We start from the raw sequence: 24,168 nt of genomic DNA, 5'->3' as shown, positions 1-24,168 counted from the left end.
TTGAAACCCGAGTCCCAAAATGTAAATTATCTGTATATGGCGAGGACCCACACGTACCAAAATACTGCATGAATTTATTTTCTAAAGTTCTTTTGAAAAATGTTAGACCTTCTAGGGCATTAAAAATGGGTTGGTCCCATTGTTTTGGAAGCGACTGCGTTTTCTGCCCCACGAAGGGAGGGGCTGGAAGGAGCTCCGCGGCTTGTGATTGGGTGAGACGTGCCCTCAGTGGGGTAGGGAGCGCTCCGCTATGTTCATTGAGGATTTACTACTCTGTGCCTATCGGGTCGCAACTTGAACGGGGCCGAGTCGGCTCAAGCTAACTTCGCAACGTTAGACACGGCAACTCGCTCGCTTTAGCTCACTCTGTGGCGTCTCTCGTGGCTCAAGTTCACTTGAGACGGTACCCCTCCATCACTGTCTAAGACTATAGGGACGGTACGCCTCCATCACAGTCTAAAACTAGAACTGCACTCTGTCGAGTGCATACTTGCTTGTTGCACACTAGTAGGCCATAAATGGCCAACTAGTGCGCAAGCAGAGCGCGCATGTAATGTTTTCGCCCGCTGTAAACTGTCAAATCTCAGTATCTCTGTGAACGAACGTTTGAAATGATTAATGTTTAGATGTAATTATTTGCTACCTACTATACATGTAAACATTTAGTATTAAGTATGATTCTAGTTTCTATCTATATAAGAAATACTGTTTTATTGTTGTAGATATATTCTGGATCCCTTTTTTGTTTTTCAGAGACAAATAAATCATTTATATGTGTTGAAAAAAAAGGTATATAAACTGAATTAAAATATGTTATACAGTATACTTTTTCTGTAATTTTCTGTGTATGTGTATGACTAGCTCTAAATGATGACGTAAGAAATATATATAGTATATAGGCATACTATATATGTATACATATATACTCCATACTCTATACTGTATAAAGTGTGTAGTTGATTAGCGGTATTCTGTGGTCACTTTGGTCCAAAAACCGTGACAGCTGTTCTGCCATTTGAGGCTTACGCAGAAAAACATCAAATCTGTGCCCGTATTGCTGGATCAATGATGACGAAATGACCATATTTCTTACGTCATCATTTAGAGCTAGTCATACACGTATTTCTTACGTCATCATTTAGAGCTAGTCATACATCAAATCTGTACCCATATTGCTGGACCAATGATGACGAAATGACCATATTTCTTACATACACACCACGTACTCTAGTCCCAGCAGATCAGGCACAATTTGGTAAATTATTGTTTTATTGATTATGTATATAGTATACGTATGACTAGCTCTAAATGATGACGTAAGAAATATATATAGTATATATATAGTATACTGTATAAAGTGTGTAGTTGTAAGTTGATTAGCGGTATTCTGTGGTCACTTTGGTCCAAAAACCGTGACAGCCGTTCCGCCATTTCAGGACCCCCCCAGAAAAACATCAAATCTGTGCCCGTATTGCTGGACCAATGATGACGAAATGACCATATTTCTTACGTCATCATTTAGAGCTAGTCATACACGTATTTCTTACGTCATCATTTAGAGCTAGTCATACACATACACACACATTTGAGGCTTACGCAGAAAAACATCAAATCTGTGTCCGTATTGCTGGATCAATGATGACGAAATGACCATATTTCTTACGTCATCATTTAGAGCTAGTCATACACGTATTTCTTACGTCATCATTTAGAGCTAGTCATACATCAAATCTGTGCCCGTATTGCTGGACCAATGATGACGAAATGACCATATTTCTTACATACACACCACGTACTCTGGTCCCAGCAGATCAGGCACAATTTGGTAAATTATTTTTTATTGATTATGTATATAGTATACGTATGACTAGCTCTAAATGATGACGTAAGAAATATATATAGTATATATAGTATATAGGCATATACTATATATGTATACATATATACTCTATACTCTATACTGTATAAAGTGTGTAGTTGTAAGTTGATTAGCGGTATTCTGTGGTCACTTTGGTCCAAAAACCGTGACAGCCGTCATTTAGAGCTAGTCATACACATACGTGTATGACTAGCTCTAAATGATGACGTAAGAAATACGTGTATGACTAGCTCTAAATGATGACGTAAGAAATATGGTCATTTCGTCATCATTGGTCCAGCAATACGGGCACAGATTTGATGTTTTTCTGGGGGGGTCCTGAAATGGCGGAACGGCTGTCACGACAAATGGACCAGGCCGATCACATTACTTGCGCGCTCTGCTTGCGCAAGTAACTATAGGGACGGTACCCCTCCATCACTGTCTAAAACTATAGGGATGGTACCCCTCCATCACTGTCTAAAACTATAGGGATGGTACCCCTCCATCACTGTCTAAAACTATAGGGACGGTACCCCTCCATCACTGTCTAAAACTATAGGGACGGTACCCCTCCATCACTGTCTAAAACTATAGGGATGGTACCCCTCCATCACTGTCTAAAACTATAGGGATGGTACCCCTCCATCACTGTCTAAAACTATAGGGACGGTACCCCTCCATCACTGTCTAAAACTATAGGGATGGTACCCCTCCATCACTGTCTAAAACTATAGGGACGGTACCCCACCATCACTGTCTAAGACTATAGGGACGGTACCCCTCCATCACAGTCTAAAACTATAGGGACGGTACCCCTCCATCACTGTCTAAAACTATAGGGACGGTACCCCTCCATCACTGTCTAAGACTATAGGGACGGTACCCCTCCATCACTGTCTAAAGCTATAGGGACGGTACCCCTCCATCACTGTCTAAAACTATAGGGACGGTACCCCTCCATCACTGTCTAAAACTATAGGGACGGTACCCCTCCATCACTGTCTAAAACTATAGGGACGGTACCCCTCCATCACTGTCTAAAACTATAGGGACGGTACCCCTCCATCACTGTCTAAAACTATAGGGATGGTACCCCTCCATCACTGTCTAAAACTATAGGGACGGTACCCCTCCATCACTGTCTAAAACTATAGGGACGGTACCCCTCCATCACTGTCTAAAGCTATAGGGACGGTACCCCTCCATCACTGTCTATAACTATAGGGACGGTACCCCTCCATCACTGTCTAAAACTATAGGGACGGTACCCCTCCATCACTGTCTAAAACTATAGGGACGGTACCCCTCCATCACTGTCTAAGACTATAGGGACGGTACCCCTCCATCACTGTCTAAGACTATAGGGACGGTACCCCTCCATCACTGTCTAAAACTATAGGGACGGTACCCCTCCATCACTGTCTAAAACTATAGGGACGGTACCCCTCCATCACTGTCTAAGACTATAGGGACGGTACCCCTCCATCACTGTCTAAAGCTATAGGGACGGTACCCCTCCATCACTGTCTAAAACTATAGGGACGGTACCCCTCCATCACTGTCTAAAACTATAGGGACGGTACCCCTCCATCACTGTCTAAAACTATAGGGATGGTACCCCTCCATCACTGTCTAAAACTATAGGGACGGTACCCCTCCATCACTGTCTAAAACTATAGGGACGGTACCCCTCCATCACTGTCTAAGACTATAGGGACGGTACCCCTCCATCACGGTCTAAAACTATAGGGACGGTACCCCTCCATCACTGTCTAAAACTATAGGGACGGTACCCCTCCATCACTGTCTAAGACTATAGGGACGGTACCCCTCCATCACTGTCTAAGACTATAGGGACGGTACCCCTCCATCACTGTCTAAAACTATAGGGACGGTACCCCTCCATCACTGTCTAAAACTATAGGGACGGTACCCCTCCATCACTGTCTAAAACTATAGGGACGGTACCCCTCCATCACTGTCTAAAACTATAGGGACGGTACCCCTCCATCACCGTCTAAAACTATAGGGACGGTACCCCTCCATCACCGTCTAAAACTATAGGGACGGTACCCCTTCATCACTGTCTAAAACTATAGGGACGGTACCCCTCCATCACTGTCTAAAACTATAGGGACGGTACCCCTCCATCACTGTCTAAAACTATAGGGACGGTACCCCTCCATCACTGTCTAAAACTATAGGGACGGTACCCCTCCATCACTGTCTAAGACTATAGGGACGGTACCCCTCCATCACTGTCTAAAACTATAGGGACGGTACCCCTCCATCACGGTCTAAGACTATAGGGACGGTACCCCTCCATCACTGTCTAAAACTATAGGGACGGTACCCCTCCATCACTGTCTAAAACTATAGGGACGGTACCCCTCCATCACTGTCTAAAGCTATAGGGACGGTACCCCTCCATCACTGTCTAAAACTATAGGGACGGTACCCCTCCATCACGGTCTAAAACTATAGGGACGGTACCCCTCCATCACGGTCTAAAACTATAGGGACGGTACCCCTCCATCACTGTCTAAAACTATAGGGACGGTACCCCTCCATCACTGTCTAAAACTATAGGGACGGTACCCCTCCATCACTGTCTAAAGCTATAGGGACGGTACCCCTCCATCACGGTCTAAAACTATAGGGACGGTACCCCTCCATCACTGTCTAAAACTATAGGGACGGTACCCCTCCATCACTGTCTAAAACTATAGGGACGGTACCCCTCCATCACTGTCTAAAGCTATAGGGACGGTACCCCTCCATCACTGTCTAAGAATATAGGACATAGGACAGACGGTACCCCTCCATCACGGTCTAAAACTATAGGGACGGTACCCCTCCATCACTGTCTAAAACTATAGGGACGGTACCCCTCCATCACTGTCTAAAACTATAGGACATAGGACAGACGGTACCCCTCCATCACGGTCTAAAACTATAGGGACGGTACCCCTCCATCACTGTCTAAAACTATAGGGACGGTACCCCTCCATCACTGTCTAAAACTATAGGACATAGGACAGACGGTACCCCTCCATCACAGCCTAAAACTATAGGGACGGTACCCCTCCATCACTGTCTAAGACTATAGGGACGGTACCCCTCCATCACTGTCTAAAACTATAGGGACGGTACCCCTCCATCACTGTCTAAAACTATAGGGACGGTACCCCTCCATCACTGTCTAAAACTATAGGGACGGTACCCCTCCATCACTGTCTAAAGCTATAGGGACGGTACCCCTCCATCACTGTCTAAGAATATAGGACATAGGACAGACGGTACCCCTCCATCACGGTCTAAAACTATAGGGACGGTACCCCTCCATCACTGTCTAAAACTATAGGGACGGTACCCCTCCATCACTGTCTAAAACTATAGGACATAGGACAGACGGTACCCCTCCATCACGGTCTAAAACTATAGGGACGGTACCCCTCCATCACTGTCTAAAACTATAGGGACGGTACCCCTCCATCACTGTCTAAAACTATAGGACATAGGACAGACGGTACCCCTCCATCACAGCCTAAAACTATAGGGACGGTACCCCTCCATCACTGTCTAAGACTATAGGGACGGTACCCCTCCATCACTGTCTAAAACTATAGGGACGGTACCCCTCCATCACTGTCTAAAACTATAGGGACGGTACCCCTCCATCACTGTCTAAAACTATAGGACATAGGACAGACGGTACCCCTCCATCACGGTCTAAAACTATAGGGACGGTACCCCTCCATCACTGTCTAAAACTATAGGGACGGTACCCCTCCATCACTGTCTAAAACTATAGGACATAGGACAGACGGTACCCCTCCATCACAGCCTAAAACTATAGGGACGGTACCCCTCCATCACTGTCTAAGACTATAGGGACGGTACCCCTCCATCACTGTCTAAAACTATAGGGACGGTACCCCTCCATCACTGTCTAAAACTATAGGGACGGTACCCCTCCATCACTGTCTAAAACTATAGGGACGGTACCCCTCCATCACTGTCTAAAACTATAGGACATAGGACAGACGGTACACCTCCATCACGGTCTAAGACTATAGGGTGAAAGTCCCTCTTTCAGGGCAGAAAACTGTGTTGCATTTGAGAACCACAGGTGTTGCATATCAAGGGTCTGAACAATAGAGGACAACAGAGGCAGTTGGAATGGAGAGACATTCTGTGGATCAACTAGATTAGTTTAGAAATGTCGAATATCGAGGAATATCGCCAGAATGAAGTCCTTCCTGTCAACCGTGGACCTTGAAAAGGTCATGCATGTCGTCATCTAATGAATCAAGCTTAGATGACTGTAATTACCTTTACTCTGGCTTTATAAGAAAGCAACACCATCTCAATCCCTGAATCCCTGGTTCAGCGGTTCTCAACGTTTTTGGCTGGGGACCCCTGGAAATGCTTTGGCCGTGTCTCGCGACCCCCGGCCCGCCCCCCTTCCCACACCCAATACAAATTGACCAACCTTAATAATAGCGGAAATACATCATAAATAAATACTGAAACCAGATATTAATCTTTAAGGAAAGTTTATGCATGCCCTACTATATGTAAACTCTTAATTTCCATTTTTCCAGCCATTCAGTTGCAAAAAATATATTTTATTTAATTTGGGTTTTTTTGGGGACCCTCTGGGGGGTCGCGACCCACGGGTTGAGAACCCTTGTGCTAGACAACTAATGTGAAACATGGCCATATCACAGCCATCATGGCTGCTCTCCACTGGTTGCCTAGGAAGATTTAGAAGTGATTTTAAGATTTTACTGGTCACTTTTAACCAGTGGTGGAAACTATTTACTCAAGTACTGTACTTAATTACAATTTTGAGGTACTTTAACTTTACTTGAGCATTTCCAATTTTCAATACTTACGGTATATATATTCAATACGGTATACTTTAACTCCACAACATCTCAGAGGCAAATATTGTACTTTTACGTCATTCAATTCAATTATTATTAACAGCTAACGGCGGTGAGCTTGTAGATCTGCCATTTTCAAAAGATTTGAATACAATTTCATACATACATAGGATACCTTGTGAAGCAGGACATTCTGCATAATGAGTTATTTTACTTTTCGTACTTTAAGTATATTTTGATGCCAATATGTTGTACCTTTACTCTAGTAGTAGTATAGTGTTTAAGTAGCCTAGTATTTTAGTTTATTAGTATTTCTACATTGCCGTATTGATACTTTTACTTAAGTAAAAAACAACTTTTTCCACCTAGAAGCCTCTGCGTGGTCGCTATAGATTGCTCCTCAGACTTGCCTTGTTACCCGGGGTGATCAGTCTTGGCTAAAAGAGCCTGCACAAATCAGTGTCATCTTTAAAATCACTTCTGAAAACACACGTCTATAATGTTAAGTGTTTATTTGCCTATGGCTACGGTTTCATAACTTCTGCAGCGCATAAAAACAAAGATTATGGCTATGTATTCAAGAATGTAAACGAGATGTAGATTCAGTGAAGTTATGCGTGTTTACATGAGAAACACATACCCTGTAACTTCACATTTACTGGCCCCCAAACACCAGTAATGTACAGTTTAAGTATGCATGACTTACGCCCTATATGGGGTATCCTGCCAGAGAATCACACCTTGTTTTGTTTGCACGTTGTAACTTTGTTTAGAAACGTGCTACACAAATAAATTCATCATCATTATTTATCATAATTGAATAAGATTAACGAGACCAAGGGACTATAGAAGCCCCACTAGCAGCCCCTAGGGGCTGTGATGTTCCTTTTCATCCGATGCAAATGTTGGGCCGAAGGAAAGTCCATGGGGTTCATCCTGCAATCTTAAGATTATGAGAGCTTGTGCACAAAGCTGACAGTTTGGCCCGAGGGGGTGGTGCTAAAAGGAAATGTCAGGGGGTTAATGTTATTGTTAACGTTAACAATATTCAGGAGCTTCATAATATCCCCTGTAACTACATTATAACAACTGCCTCTCTCCCCTCCCCTATATGTTGCTGAGACTATATTTTAGCATTCTTTTAACGTTAAATTATGCATTTCAGGTATTGTTGAATGACAATACAGCTGCTCAATCGCAAATAAACTGGGCGGCGTACTAGCCCTAGCATATAGTTTAACAAAAACCGTTAAAATCTCGTTAAAAGTTAAATCTCTAATACTTGAAGACGCCTCATTCGGACGACTTCTAGCCTTCTCAGCATGTGAAGCTATGGTAGCCACAGCTCGAACACAACCCAACCTCACACCACTGTCTTTCACTAAGTAAGTCAAGACAAGGAATGTGCCATTTTATAGCAACCTTAATGCCCCTACTGTATCAAAGATTTACAAATATCTCATGTAAAGACCTTCTGGACTTTGTAGCACTAGTAAATGGGCCTTATACATGCCATGCACTCTTTATACCCAACCTCTTAGGAGACCCAGATAATTTCACGCTTGGTGAATTCACTTGTCACTCCTCCACACATTAAACAACATTAGGAAACAAGCTCAAATAAGCAATTATACTCTTTCGAAAAAGCCCAAAATGCAGCAACACGCAACTACCAATAACGACTTTACAGAAAAACAAGCCCAACGTCTCTTATAATAAGCAGACTTGGCATTGGAAACACTGAATGTAACTCCCTGTCATGTGTTACTGCTTGAACAATGCTCACGGGGGCTGATCTTTCACCAGCGTGTGTGAATGCACAATTGGGTCAGGAGGAGATAGCAAGGCAGGGCCCTGTGGATGACAGACACATGCAATGTGTGACTGTGTTGATGTCACCCCACTCTCTCTGACTGCACAAGGTCTGGACCATGGTCCCCAGGGGCCAATTGGAAAGGAGAAAAAAAAGGGGGGGAAATAATTTATAAATATTTCAGTGCCCATACCCTTGGTGGGGTTGGCGAAATGGCCTTTCTGTGTGGAGTTTGCATGTTCTCCCCATGTCCCCTAGGGTAGGTACCCTCATTAAAAATATGCAGTAGTCCTGGTCTCTATACAGCCTCCCCCTGGCCAGCCGGGGCGCCTGATGGAGGGGAAAGGAACTGGTTGGAATAATGTGTTCCTTCCACGCGCTATGTTCAACCGGGGAAACTCCCCCTGTCAGGTGAAAAAAAAGTAGCTCGGACTCCTCATGCATTGAAGGAAGCATGAGAACAGTCCGTTGCTCTCCCCAGGTTGGCAGATGGAGTGTAGACCCCAAGATTACATTAGACAATTTACACCGGGTGAAAAAATAAATGGTTACAAAAATTGTGGGATAAAAAATAAATAATACATATTGTTTTTGCCATTTCACAATGGGGCTGTGGTCAGATGGTTTGGGAGCCCTTAACTCTCTCACCATCTTTCCATGTCGCTCTGTCACTGTGATATGGAGTTTAATGAGTCATTTCTTCTCTGCCTTTTATAACAGACTGCAGACTGGATTATTGGAAATCCATCATTGGCGTGTTTAAATGCCAAAGGTCATTTGATCCATTTAACTTCCATCCTTCCATGCGTGGACATTACTCATTTATTTTTAAAACCACTGATCTGTTTTCAATTGGAACACCTATTGGCGAAGTTAATAATGCATCCCCTGGTCAATATCTCAAATAGACTTTTGTAACATAATCAATAGCTGACACAGCAGAAGCTTGGGAAGTGGAAATTCATCACCATGAAAGCGCTTCCGGGGTGACATGTGAGTGCGTGCGCCTGTGCTCGTGTATAATGTGCGCGTTTATCTTTGTGCGTGTACTCTTATAAAACGATATGGCCGTGCTGTAAACTTTGTGCCGGTCAGCGATTCATCGTGGATGATGAGCCCCCAGGTGTCTTTCCCTTTGGCAGGTTGCCCGGAAAAGGCATCAGATTACACAGATCAGTATGGGGTTATACAGCACTGGATTGGGACAGATGGGACAGATGTGGTGGACGGTGGTGTGTGGCAGGGTTTTCATCGTTGTACTCAGAGTTGTACTAAAAGTACTCACGTGTTTTAACTTACGTAAAAGTATCAATAACGCAATGTGGAAATACTCTGTTACAAGTCTGGAATTCTAAATTTACAATAGTATCTGTATCAAAATATACAAAGTACAAAAGTAGAAAGTAGTCATTATGCAGAATGTTTTCAAAAGTATAATTTTTTCTATTTTCAAATGGCAGAAATGACTAATGAATATAGGGCTGAAGTGATTAATGTATGTTTTGTAATAATAATCTAAATCTACCAGTATCTACAATATTTGCCTCTGAGGTGTAGTGGAGTAGAAGTAAAGGTACTGAAAATTTGAAATACTCCAGTGATACCTCAAAATTGTACTCAAGTACAGCACTTGAGTAAATGTACTTAGTTACTTTACACCACTGGACAGCTGAGGCAGGATTTTCATGAGAAGCATGCAGTCACACCATCATCACTAAACAGCCCTGACCTACTTGAGGATGACAGAGGCCTTTTATCATGTCATAATTACGCCTAATGTCTAGATGGAAAACATAGGAGGACGGAGGGATATGGCCGAGCACATCTCCAGGCCACTGATCCATACGGGGAAGGAAGGTGCAAATCGCTATCCCGGCCGGGGGGCCTGCGTTGAATCAAAGGAACGAGTCCAGCAGGGGACGTCACCGTGACATACAGTGCGTACTTAGAGACCGGCCTACTTAGAGGGATTCTAAATATTGACAGCCTGAACGGAATTTAACCGACTTTCAGTCACATTATACACACAGGGGGTAATACGGTAATCCTTTCAAATTAACGAGCTTCATATCTACGCTGCGTTTTGCCCCTTGGGTGCGAGCCAATGCCATTTACTAGATGAGGTGTGTGTGTGTGGGGGGGGGGGGGGGAGCAGGGGGGAAGCACTGCTCGTATCCCACCATTCAAAGTGATGTATTATTGCCATGTGGCGGAGCTAGCACTGTGTCTCTTTGATGATTTGGGGGCAGATCATGTGGTTCAAGACTCATCATGGCTTTACGGTGATAACGCCCTGGCTTCGGACCAGGCCGCCAATCTCCTAATGTCAGACAAAATGATTCCCCCATCAGTGCACAAACTCTCGCACGCACGCACGCACGCACCACAAAGGTCCCGGTGGACAGTAGCATCTGCCGCTTCAGCACTCTGCTTATCTGGCTATACCAGGTTAGTGCCTCCATGCGACACAGGGCCAACAGTGATGTTTTGTTCTCTACAGATGTGGCTGTAGATACTGACACTGCCCCCCGCCACCCCAACACCACCAGAGCCTGTTCAATTACTAGAGAGGGTTGATAGCCACAGCCTCTTTCCATAAGAGACAGAAGCCATGCCACGGGAGGTAATCAACTGCCTTGTACTGCGCGACACTGCTGCCCTGCTCGTTACTGCAACGGTACAGACAGGGGAACACGGGCACACGCACGTGTGCGTGCACACACTCCTCCGTGCACATGCACGCCAATACGAAAAAGTAAAAGCCGAAGTTCGAGGTGCTAGACTGTCAGCTTGTTGTCAACATGTCCACACCTTCCCTGTGCACCCCACCTCCCCTCGGAGCCACCCCTCCCACCACCTGCTCCCCCTCCCTCCTTCCTCCTACGCTCCCCTCTCTCTCCCTCTCTCTCACTCTCTCTCTCTCTCTCTCTCTCTCTCACTCTACAGTCGGAGCTGCATGCATGCTCACTGTCCTGAAACGTGATGAGCCGTTGAGCCCCATGGGAAGTGTCTCCTGGCAGCCAGCTAGACTCCGCTACAGTACATCTGTGGCCGTCAGCTACAGTGAGAGAGGCAGGGGGGGCAGCGGCAGCCCGGGCGAACAGCAGCAGCAGTATTATTAGCCTGTAGTGTTAGTGGATCAACTTGGGGGAACAAGTATCTTCTCACATCTTCTTCATCTTGGCTCAGCGTTCCTCCCACTGAACTCCCTCTCTCTTCCAGGAGGACATGTGAACAGATACGTTCAGACCTCACTGAGGAAGGTGGTGGTGGTGGTGGTGGATTGACGCCTCGCCACTTGTGGATACTTTTCCTGGAAAGCGAGACCGCTCCCTTGACCGACATGCGCTTTTCTTTTTGGTTCTTTTAAACATGTGAGACGGAGCGGTCCTGATGCGGCGCCTCTGAGCAGGGATGAAACCCACCCTTTGGTGTCCTCCATCCCTTCTTCCTCCTTTCCCTCCTCCTCCAGACCCCTACACGGCTCCCCCTCCTCCTCCTCCTCCCCCCCCTCTTGCTCACAACGTTTTCCCCGGACGCCTCTGGCATGCCGGGGTCCAAGGCAGCGGGATTCGTCATCCACCTCGGCGCGGTACGGAGGGACGCGGAGGGACGCTCGCCGCCACACTTGACCCCTGAGGCTTCGGAGGGCGAAAACAAAGGGATTAATTATGAACTCCGCTTGCCGCCTGCTCCCGTGCGGCGAAGAGTGTGGGATTTGATCAAAGTCCACGGTAAGTACGCGTGTCTTTGTTCTCCGTTGGCTGAAGTCACCGAAGACCTCCATACGGTCATAATTGATTCAATAGGCAGGGCTGTTGTTTTATTAATGCACTTGAAACATGGCCTTCATGGGTGAAAGGGGGGGGGGGGGGGGGGGCGGGGGCGTAAACAGTAACATGTGTGCACGTCTGCACGAGTGCATGCGTTTCTGAGAGAAAAAAAAAAGTCTGTGCATCTATTTTTAATGTGGCCCTTTTTACGGTAACGAGGGCATCAGAGAGGAAGTGATCCAGAAAGAGAGACGTGTGTCTGTATTCCGTCCAGAACACGAGGGAAGTATTCAAAGTAATGTGATGTGAAACATCATGTGTATGTTTAACACGGCTTCCATTCATTCTGGTGGACTCAGCAGTATAGCAGAAGCTACTTCAGTGGTAGTTCATGAGTGAAACTTTACAGACCAGGCTATAATTTAACTCTTGCTTTGTATAGTTATTTTAATATTTCTGTCTATTTTGCTCCCCCCCCCCCCCCCCCCCCCCCCCACCCAACCCCCGTCGTCCTCTAATGTATTCCCTACAACTCAGATTCCCTCGAACATTCTGCAGTTGGATAACTTTTGCATTTTGTAAACTGTATTCTGTTCATCCTCAGTCTCAGGGATATACTGTGGTCACTCACCACACTTACTAGGTTTTTTACACTACGTTATACTGTACAACTTAGTAACTTCACCTGTATTCTAACTGTTCCACTCATCTTTTATTAGCTTACTGGTATCACATTTTGTACAGTCTGGCCCCATTCCAGTGCTCATACATGTATGTATGTATGTGACAGATACAGTTTGCTTTGATTACAGCTCTACTTAGTACTTACCCTGTTGATGCCCTATGTGTGTCATCTCTTCAGCCCTGTCATTTGTCTCAAATCCTGAAATGAAATGATCCATTTAAGATAAATTTTGTTTTCATACGTTCCACAATTGTGAGTTGTTTTTCTAAGCCCCACTTCGTTTTTATATTTATATGAAAATCAATTACAGACATTTCAAGCATTTTCTTTTTGGTTGTACATAATAAAAAAGATGAATAGCCATTATTATCAACTACCTGTGTCTAAAACCTTTCCTTTCCCATTAGAGAGAGAGAGAGAGAGAGAGAGGAAGAGAGAGAGAGAGAGAGAGAGATGAGAGAGAGAGAGAGAGAGACGGATTAGGCACTGAAGCGTGATTTTAACGAATCCATCCCATGTTTGCGGGCAGTTCAAAGGAATGCGAGAGACTGCCTACCTACTAAGTATTCTGAACGATGCCGTAAACACTTGTTAAGCTTAGTAACCAATGTGACATTAGGGCTACTAACAACCTTCTGTCTGCCATTGGGACGTCCTTTATAAGAACACTGAATATCAAACAGTGGTGTCTGAAGAGACGTCACGGTTGAGAATATTGCTCCTGGCTCTCCTTGTGCATACAGTAGTAGCATACTGTATTATACATTATGAGCTATCGCTTTGTGTCAAGCTTTCTCTGTCTCAGTTGATTTCCTCCATGTTTCATGTTGAAACATTGACAAATTGAGCAATCAGTCTGAGATGGAGAAAGAGAGTGAGATGTATATGTAGTACTAGTAGTTTGCATTTGTGTGCATTTGTGTGTGCGTGCATGCGTGTAGTCCTTGCATGTGTGCGTCACGGTGCGTGTGTCTCCATGTAAGCAAGAAGGCCATTGCCCACTTTACAGCTAAAAAACAACCCATATTCTATCTGCAGTATAGGCTATGCAGACGACCGGTGCCTTATCCTTGCACACAGACTTGCCAAATATTGACTGTAGAAATCATAATAGCACATTAATTTAAATTAGTATTTCCAATTTGCAATACTTTTACTTCTACTCCACTACATCTCGGAACCAAATATTGTACTTTTACTCCACTACAATTTATTTAAAAGCTTTAGTACTAGTTACTTTGAAGAATTTGATTATTATTATTAAAAAACATTAACGACTTCAGCCCTATAGCCTATGCATTTCGGCCATTTGAAAATCTCTGATCTACAAGCTGCTTATTGGATCATTATGCTATAGAACAGTAATGCCCAGTTCCTCTCCATTATAATTACATTGGTATTATCTGTGTGCTGTTGTGTGCAGGCATATGAACCATAATCGTAAAGAAAGAATAAGAAAGCGTATTAGTCCATGGCACAATGGCGTCACTTGCCAAAAAGAACAGATTTTCAAGCTAACGCTCCTAATGATCATCCTAATGACAGGATGCATGGGTTCAATGCAGAGTACAAATGACATGTATTCCATGTACGTGTATGTACTGTACAGAGTTTGTGTATGGGGTGACGTAGGTTGTATGGCCATTTTGGTCAGTACATTTGTTTTTTGTCAATAACAAATAGTAATTCTTTGGGTGAACTACTCCTTTCAACTCTAAGATCGAAATGGCTATGAACCTTGACCTTTGACATGGATTGTGGATACCAAGTAGCCTGAAAGAGCCCTGTGTTTTTCTGGGCATAGAGGGACGGGATCAAACAAGCACTGGAAACCGACACAGACTTCCTATTGGTTTCACCAACCTATGACCCTGCCTCGTCCCACCCAGCCGCGGTAATGTCTTGGTATTGTCGGTCACGAGCGACTCGTTCATAAGAGCCGATTCATTGCCGTGTGCGTGAATCGAATCGCTCACGTCTTGCAACGAGTCGGTTCACGGTCACGCCCCCCCCCCAGCACGCACACACACACACACACACACACACACACACACATACACACACACACACACACACACACACACACAACGGATATCGTCGATCGGGAGCTCAGCTGAGCTGACACGTTTCTTCTGAGAAACTGAATGAAAAGCTAGCCTACTACAACAGTATGAATAATAGTGCTGGGGCGTAGCCTCGAATGTTGCAATTGATCACTTGGTATGCTAAGTCGAGTGGCTGTGTGTCATCCAACATTTACATGTTAGTACGTAGTAAGCCTACTAGTGCAAAAAATAAAACCACACATTTTTATACAAATGGAAGTGTACACTACACTACTTGCTTTCCCCCTTTTACCTCCTTTATGATGATGAGTTCCTGTTTTTTGGCTGGCTATATATAAGTCTATATTTGTATGTCTCTAAATGTTATGATGAATTGAACAAATGAACAAGTTGGACGCTCTTGTAAACAAGTATAATGCTTTATTGGTCGTCCACTCACAGTTGTACAGTTTTTTTGTATTGAGTTGTGCTACAGACAGTACAGTCAGTCAGTCACAGTGCTCGCTGCAGGGACTCCGGAAGTGCCACTGAACCGTGAACCGTGAACCGATTCAGTGAATCGGATCATTGCCGTGGGCGTGAACCAAATCACTCACACACTGAAATGATCCGTTTGGCACATCACTAAAATGTCTTGAAGGTCCACCACACAGCGGAGAACACTGACGTCACCACATTTGGATCGACGCCCCTCTGCACTCTTATTGGTTATTATTGGTCACTCCCAACCCTATGCCACCTTTCCTGCTGGGCTCGCCCAGGCTTTATTTTTTTAACCCAAACGCCTGCAGGTCGGCCTGCAGGTTGTACGTCTCTAAATGTTTTGATGAATTGAACATGGTGGACTCTCTTGTAAACAAGTGTAATGCTTAATTGGGTCGTCCACTCACAGTTAACAGTCTTTGTATTGAGTTTGTGCTTGAAATGTACTGCAATTCTGCAAACTGTAAATAAATATTTCAATCAATCAATCAGTCACCGAGGCTAGAGAGACACCAAGAGACTTGGGCTAAGACATCCTCAACTTCACATATACTGTAGAGCAAGACCTATAACAAGGCTTTACAATTCTAAGCCACCTCTGTTCCACCATGACCAGAGAGGAGAAGTAAGTCATTCTAAGCCACCTCTGTTCCACCATGACCAGAGGGGAGAAGTAAGTCATTCTAAGCCACCTCTATTCCACCATGACCAGAGGGGAGAAGTAAGTCATTGTTGTGGCCTCCCTTGGGTCGTCCTCCATCTTAACCATGGGTCACTGGGCTGGCCGACAAAAGAGCCATGGGGTCCAAATACAGTATAGAGCACATGGCGCACCATGGAGACAAACATACACCGTGTTCTCCCTCTTCTTTGTCTTGCTATGCATCTCTCTACCACTCTCTCTTTCTCTCTCTCACACACACACACACACACCCTCACACACCCTCACACACACACACACACACACACACACACACACACACACACACACACACACACACACACACACACACACACACACACACACACACACACACACACACACCTCCATTACAAGTAAAATTCTGGAAATAAGAATTTACTTGAGTAAATGTAGCAAAAGTAGCTACTTTTACTCGGGTCAAAACAAGGTTTATTCCACGGCCAGTAGTGTCATGCTCGTAGAATTGTTACTGGTACCACGCCGTGGTACCAGTAAAATTGTGACGTGCACGCGCAGGTACGGAACGGAATGGTGCACGTGCGTGCACGCTAGAACGCGTCCCCCTAGATTCAAGAGAAGAAGCACCTAACCTCACATCACCAGACTTCCCAAGACGCACCAAGTACCCCCCCCCCCCCGTCCTATTTTCACACCGTGTCTACAGTCTGCGTGTCAAGTACCGTGCCGAATTCAAATGGCTACTACTTTGCATAACAACAGCTTTAACTGTTACCTGAGCGCAGGTTCTCATAGTATGAAACACAGCACAGCAGTATTGCTCCAGTAGGCGGCTTGTGTTGTTCTGCATTGATTGGTTTGATTTGATTGATTGATTATTGATCATGTATTAACAGTTTGCAGAATTACAGCACAGCTCAATACAAAATACTGTTAAGGAATGTTTATGCATGCACTATGTGTACTATGTCAATTCTAAATTTCAATTTTTTTCTGTTGCAAAAAAATAATAAATAATACAATAATAAATATAAAATAAATAATTTGGGGACCCCCCAAAATAATTTCAGGAAACCCAGAGGGGTCGCGTCCCCCAGGTTGAGAACCCTTGATCTACATGCGCTACGTCTCTAATCCACATAAATTGAGAACCGTTCGCCCCACGGACTTCAAATTTGACACACAAATCGGACCCACGGTTGTCCAGAACCAGCACAAAAGCCTCTACCCAGGCTCCGGACAGGGCCCCACATCACCCCTAAATCTCCATATATGGAGCTGGCCTGTTCTGACATCCCAATGGTGTTCTGACCTGTCTGACATCACCCCTGGTCCGGACAGGGCCCAAATCCAGATCACCCTTAAATCTCCATATATGGAGCTGGCCTGTTCTGACATCACAATGTTGTTCTGACATCACAATGATGCACGGCCTCGCCCTTTATTAGCCAATTGATCACCCCCAACGGGCACTGCACCCCTAGATCTCAATAGAGCACCGAAGTCCTGATGTAACTCGCTCATCCCTTCGATTCCCCTGGTTCACGGAAGTAATGTCTCTATGGAGTATGGAGAATAACATGGGGTGATCTTAATATCGTCTACTATAAGTGTTGTGGTCCAAAAATACACAAGCTGTCTCAGCGTTATTGTCTGGGAGGTGTCTCTGTATTGTTTGCAACAGTCAGTCACTCATATATGATACAGTCTGCTTCTAGCGAAAATGTAACTAATTCAGTAGCAGTAACATTAGCGTTTTCTCTCAGTCAGTTGATTCTTGATATCCATAGGAGTGAAGCGGCCGGGGTGACATGTTTATTTTTCAAACACAGTTCTTATATGAGGCGATCTAAAATCCCCCTATGGGGATTATAATGCAAATAAAAAGTACATGAACCTGTGGATTTGCGCCCTCTACCGATATTGACGTCAGACTTCGGTGCTCTATATATGAAGCTGGCCTGTTCTGACATCACAATGTCGCGCGACCTCGCCCTTTATTAGCCAATTAATTGATCACCCCCCAACGGGCACTGTTAGCAATAGTAATGATATCAGGGATTTCCATACTATATACAGTATGGGCACAAAAGGGACACAAACTGACATGTACAACAGGTAGTGTGACAAAGTCCCCGATGACTCAGAACATAACAGAACATGTAGATTCTCATTGAGGCCTTACTTACAGTAATATCGTGGAGGCCATTCTGATTGAGGCCACCACCTAGTGAAGACGCATAACATTCTCGGGGCGAAACTCAATTTGCTTGTTGAGGGCGAGAAGCTATAATCTTTTCACCACTTTGAGGCAAAGCTTTGGCAATGAATCATAGAAATGTCTGGTCTATAATGTGACATTCGCCTGGGAGTGTGGCCCCAATACACAGACAGACAGATCAAATCGCACTCAAATGTCTGGGCTGAACTCGGGAAGGAGGCTAGACAAAAGCCATGCAGTAACTTTATCTCTGTTTTTTAATAGCTATTTACTCCTGGAACAGACGGCCTCATGTGTATTCTCCTGTTATTGTTGATACTACACTCCAAACTATAACGGAATGTACTATTTATACTAGTGATGCAGCGGTTTTAGCCCACAATATCTGAGTGTACCATTAAAATAGAGTTAAAAGAGTTTACAAGCTATTAAAATGCTTGTCGGCACTGTGTTTGTGTGTGTGTGTGTGTGTGTGTGTGTGTGTGTGTGTGTGTGTGTGTGTGTGTGTGTGGGGGGGGGGGGGGGGGGGGTGCATTTATAATGGTGCATTTATATAACGCTTTTATCCAAAGCGCTTTACATAGATTGTGCATTACATTCACCCATTCATACACCGATGGCAGAGGAAACCATGCAAGGCACCTACCTGCACATCAGGAGAAATTAGGGATTCAGAGTCTTGCTCAAGGACACTTTGACACTAAATCTGGGGGAGCCCCAAACCTCACGGTTCCCATCCGGCCACTCTACCCGTGAGCCACTGCCGCCCGGCCACACACACACGCACCCGCATGCACGTGTGTGTGTGTGTGTGTGTGTGTGTGTGTGTGAGGGCATCATCACAGTCATCACTGAGTCAGGAGCCAAATTCAACAGCTCAAGCATTCGTGCGTAGCTGTCATAACTAATTCATTGCTTACCTGGCACTGAGCACACTGCCATAGCATCACGGCCCACCTTCTTTCTCTGTAATGTAAGAGAAAATACACTTGTTACACCAGAGGCAGGGCTGGGCCACGTTCCTGTTACAGTACAAAACTTGTCACAAAGCTATGGCACAAAACTTAAAAATGTGTAAAGATGCAGTTTATTTGTACAAGGCAGCGGGGCCTAGTTATTCCACTCTCCATAGGAGGCAGCTTTACCACTGTCTGTTCACGGAGACCCGTGTGGTCGCTTGAGTGTTGATGAGATGTTTCAACGATGCATACAGTAGCAGTAGGAGACTGCGGAAACGTGTGCGAAGCGGCGTTAATCAGTGTTGCCGTTAAGTATTTTTTATATTTTTTATACGTTTTGGCTTCTCTGAAATTCTTTCTCACGTCCCATGTACCGCCATCCACGACACAACAGCATTAAAAACATCCAGCATGTACGCCGTTGGCCAATCAGAGGCAGTAAATAGGACGTGCAGCTCCAGACGCGGTGCGGGAGGCGGGACATGGGAAGTGAGAATTTCAGAGAAGCCAAAACTTTTAAAAATATATTAAAAATACTTAACGGCAACGCGATTAACGCCGCTTTGCACAAGTTTCCGTGGTCTCTTACTGCTGCTGTATGCATCGTTGAAACATCTCATCTCCGTGAACAGACAGTGGTAAAGCTACGTCCTATGGAGAGTGGAATAACTAGGAAGGGATCCTAGGGTACCGCCATCCAAAATACAGAAAAGGTAACCGAGGGTCCCAAAAGGGGCTACGTGTCCCCATGCAGCAAAACAGGAATCATAATCTTTATTGTAATATCACAGATTTACCGTCATGGTGAGTGAGGAGTTGGACCCAAATGCAAGACGACTGAGGCCGGAATAGATCCAACGCAAGGGTTTTTTAATAATGAAGGTTGACCAAAGAGTACTCACATTAACATTTGAATGATGAACTGTCCACACATAACAGGGGCGTGTAGACACAGTGGACCAGCTAATCAACACAGGCATAGGCTAGAACACAAACAGGACACAGATGACTAGAGTTAACAATAATCAGGGTGGTTAGACAATGAATAAAGAATTGGAGAACCTTTTTTTAGATGGAATTATCACATAAATAACATGCTGCCACCGTTAAGGTTAACACATGGCTCCTGTGCCACTGCCACCGCATAACACATTTCTATAATAAAAGGTAATTCAAAGTGCAGAGAGAAATATTAAGAGCATTAAACCTCTGAAGCCATATACATATCGGCATATGCCAAATGGCAAAATAGACAAGCTTGCAATATACATTTTGAGCTTTGTGTAGATCTGCTATATTCCATATTTTCAAAAAACATTGTTGAGAGGAAGGGTAAAAAAGGACTTTTAAATACGATTCAATATATTAAAGAGATAAGAGCTCTAAAAGAAACCTCAATAAACTGTGGGAATATTGTAGAATGATCGTAATGGTGCACATGTCAGGGATATTCTCCACAGCTATGAGATCAGGATTTAATGGGGCTCCATTATACAGGAGAAACAGGAGGATATCAGAGTGACTTAGCGCCAGAAAGCAAGGTTCCATTTCACCTCGCCATCAAATCAGTAATGGACTTCTGCTGCTAAAGTAGGTACTTACGTTGCGAGAAAAGATAACAGATGAGAGTCAGATGTTAGGTACCATCTGGCTTTATGCCGGTGGAGAGACGGGGACATTTTTGACTGACATGACATGAAATGTCACAGTTGCCGCAATAAGCCGAAGGAGCAATCTCGGAGTTGGAAGAGGACCACCTGTGGTGATCATTGGAATGTTATTTGTGTGCCCTCCGGCTGCTATTGGCTGTCCCACTGTCCCACAAACCCAGCCAGCAGAATGCAAAATGATTAACAACTAAATATATTGCCTGACCGATGCCAAATGTTGGTATTAGATGTTGATTGAGATTTTGGAGAGTCCTACCGATTACCTATTTTGACTGATATTTTACAAAGAAGTGCAAAATCAATTGTAATCATTTTGATTCCTATTAACTATTTGATAAAAGTTATTCAAAGATAAACAATTCAAAAATAGCCGAACAAAAAGCTGTCTGGCTCGCTGTAATAAAATGTAACCTTGAGCCTCTTCCTGTATACTTCCTTAAGTTCCTTCCCACGTCTTACCACATACTCTGTTCCATTTAGTGTAGGACAGTTGTTCTCAAACTTGTCTGTATGTGCGGGTTCATTTGGTTCCATTTGTACACTCTCAGAGTTGCACACCGATACAGAACCCCCTCAAGGAACTGAGTGTTTCCAGTGAGCCAACATGCACAATATCAGCACCCTGACTCGTCTGTTTGACCAGAATGGAACAGAGCCTTCATTAGTATCATCGGTAGCACGTGACCTGTGAAGGAACTAAGGAAGCGGCCACATTTCTTTCCAAAATGGCTGCTGTGTGCATACTAATACCGCTATATTAACTACTTTTGCTGGGGACCTCCTCCAGTTACCCCCCCATGGACCCCTGGGGGTCCCCGGACCCCACTTTGAGAACCAATGTGCTACATATATAGGCCTACAGTATAGCCAACTTCTAAAATAACACTTAGCTGCTTTTAATGGGTTAATTTCATGTGGTCCTATGCAGAGCTCATCACTCCATGACCAGATGTTATGATGAAGGACTGGAACACAGCCAGGTGTCTGTGCTTAATGATAATTGGTCATCATTTCCCCATAAGCATAAAAGCTCTGACCCAAAGTAGGCTACAGTACTTGTGCGTAATGTGCGAGAAAGTGGATTACTGGCTGCAGTAGCACTTCTCTGTAACTGTGCAATAATGTCATCATTACACTATGCTTATCTATCTATCTCCGGGAAATAATAAGAATGAAAAAGAATCCTTGAAACTTGATTTGTTGCTGAGAAATTACAATTTGGGGAGGCTGAGTTCTAGGCTGGCTCAAGCATGTTATGCTAATGTCTTGTTTGACACCATTTCTCTGCACTGAATCTCATCTGATGACGTGCTGTAGCTGTTGTATAGTATACCTGCCACACTGCCTAGAATGTACAGTGCAGAGTAATCTAGTAAGAGAGTGGCGACACTAGCGTTGACTCCCATTGTAACAAATTAACAATGGGATGCAGAAGTGCTCATTCTATCTCAATGGGATAGTTCCAGCCACAGGAGCAATGTTTGGAACTATAGCCCATAGCCACCCGCTTTGCAGCGAGATCAAAGCGTGTCGCTACTCACCTACTCTACACTCTGGTGCAGTGCTACTTTTGCAGTTGTTTGTAAACGGTGTGCCAACATTGTGACATCAGCCTATGAACTATATGTTTTAAATGTACTGCAGCATATCAGTAATTTGTGCACACAATTGTTTCATTATAATTAGTAACATATTTGTCAGTAGTCTATATCTATATGTTTCACTTTATAGTTTTAAACTACCAGATTTTCAGCCCTTCAAATCTAGTCAAGATTGCGCTGATCAAGAGCAATGATCACAGACACAAGTGTTAAAAACTGCTGTATGTTTCACCTGTGTGAATTTAGTGTTTTTATTTTGGTGCGTGTGACTATATTCTCATGTCAGACAGATCCCTGAACAGTGTTTGTGCCAAGTGTGGTGCGGTTTCGAGCATGGGTGTGCATGTGGCCCCTTGGGAGCCCTGCTGGGGGCCATGGCATGGTGCCCATGCTGCAGGTGTGACCTGATCTCTGAACAGTAGTGTTTGTGCAGTTTGGTGCAGAGCAAAAATAATTATTAAATTAGGAATGGTGCATTATGTGACATCCATCCACCCACTGTCCACCATGTTAACCACACATTATAGATAGAATTTTAAATCTAGGATATCACATCAACTAAATCAAGCTGTAATCTGAAACAGTTATAGTGGGCCTACAGCAAACCATTGCTCAAAACATGCAGTGTTCTTTTCTTCAGTCAACAACATTCTACAGTGAATTTCAAGTCACCCTATGAGCTGAGCTGCATGTGGCTTTCAAGCACCACATTAATGTTCAAACACATGGTTATATAGTCGCACCAGACAATTCAAACAAGCTTCAGAACCGAAAATAGCACATCCCCATTTCGTCCGTTTGCAGATTGCGCACTCATTGCAAGCCGGCTTCTGAAATAATTATATGTTATATGTTCTCAGAAATATGCTGTTTATACACCACAAGATTAAGAAAAGAAGATTTTTTTTTGTTGGAAAAAGTAGCGAATACATTACGTTATACTGACCTGTGTTGTAATGAGCCACAGCTGTTCTTGTTGCTGTCTGAGACCAGTCGAGCAGAGGTGAATTATTTCAGAATTTAACTTTGCTTTTCTTTTTAAGTGATGGTGGAGATCTCAGACTATTATAGAGTAAACTTTCATTTGAGTGCTTTGATTCATTTAGATCCAAACAGCACCGAAGTCTGACGTCACTAGAGGGCGCCAATAGCCAATACACAGGTTCATGTATTTTTTTTATTTGCAGTGAAATCTCCATAGGGCGATTTTTAGGTCGCTTCATATAAGAACGGTGTTTGAAAAATAAACCGACCACCCCGGCCTTTCTGTCAGGGGCGTGGCTGTGCGTTGTTAATGATGTCCATTCATATTTGATACAGCCAGTTTCTGGAGAAAATGTTATAAATGTGGCCGCAAAAGCCTTGAAACTATACATCTTAGAGTATTTCATTATACTCTATGTGAAGGCAATGTCGCTTCTAATATACGTCACGCCCAGCTGTCAACACATTGCGTTCCTGAGATTCCTCGTTGACGTAAGCT

General features: G+C 44.1%; 1 protein-coding gene across 1 annotated transcript in view; it reads right to left on the bottom strand.

The window, feature by feature from the left end:
* The window catches only part of LOC310877659 (uncharacterized protein), a gene marked incomplete at its 3' end in the record, with an annotated part of 63,452 nt that extends 39,700 nt beyond the window's left edge, over positions 1–23,752 (bottom strand). The window contains exons 1-4 of the mRNA XM_083791610.1: positions 23,632–23,752; positions 20,317–20,397; positions 19,376–19,421; positions 13,169–13,222 (exon numbers count right to left, since the gene is read on the bottom strand). Of these exons, the coding sequence (XP_083647736.1) occupies positions 13,169–13,222; positions 19,376–19,421; positions 20,317–20,394 (178 nt within the window). The 5' untranslated portion in view covers positions 20,395–20,397; positions 23,632–23,752. The remainder of the gene's footprint in view (positions 1–13,168; positions 13,223–19,375; positions 19,422–20,316; positions 20,398–23,631) is intronic.
* Positions 23,753–24,168: the final 416 nt, after the last annotated feature.

The sequence above is a fragment of the Protomyctophum parallelum genome, assembly GCF_964188405.1.
Source record: "Protomyctophum parallelum genome assembly, chromosome: 20".
Classification (NCBI taxonomy): domain Eukaryota; kingdom Metazoa; phylum Chordata; class Actinopteri; order Myctophiformes; family Myctophidae; genus Protomyctophum; species Protomyctophum parallelum.
This window is presented reverse-complemented; position numbering and strand designations above follow the sequence as displayed.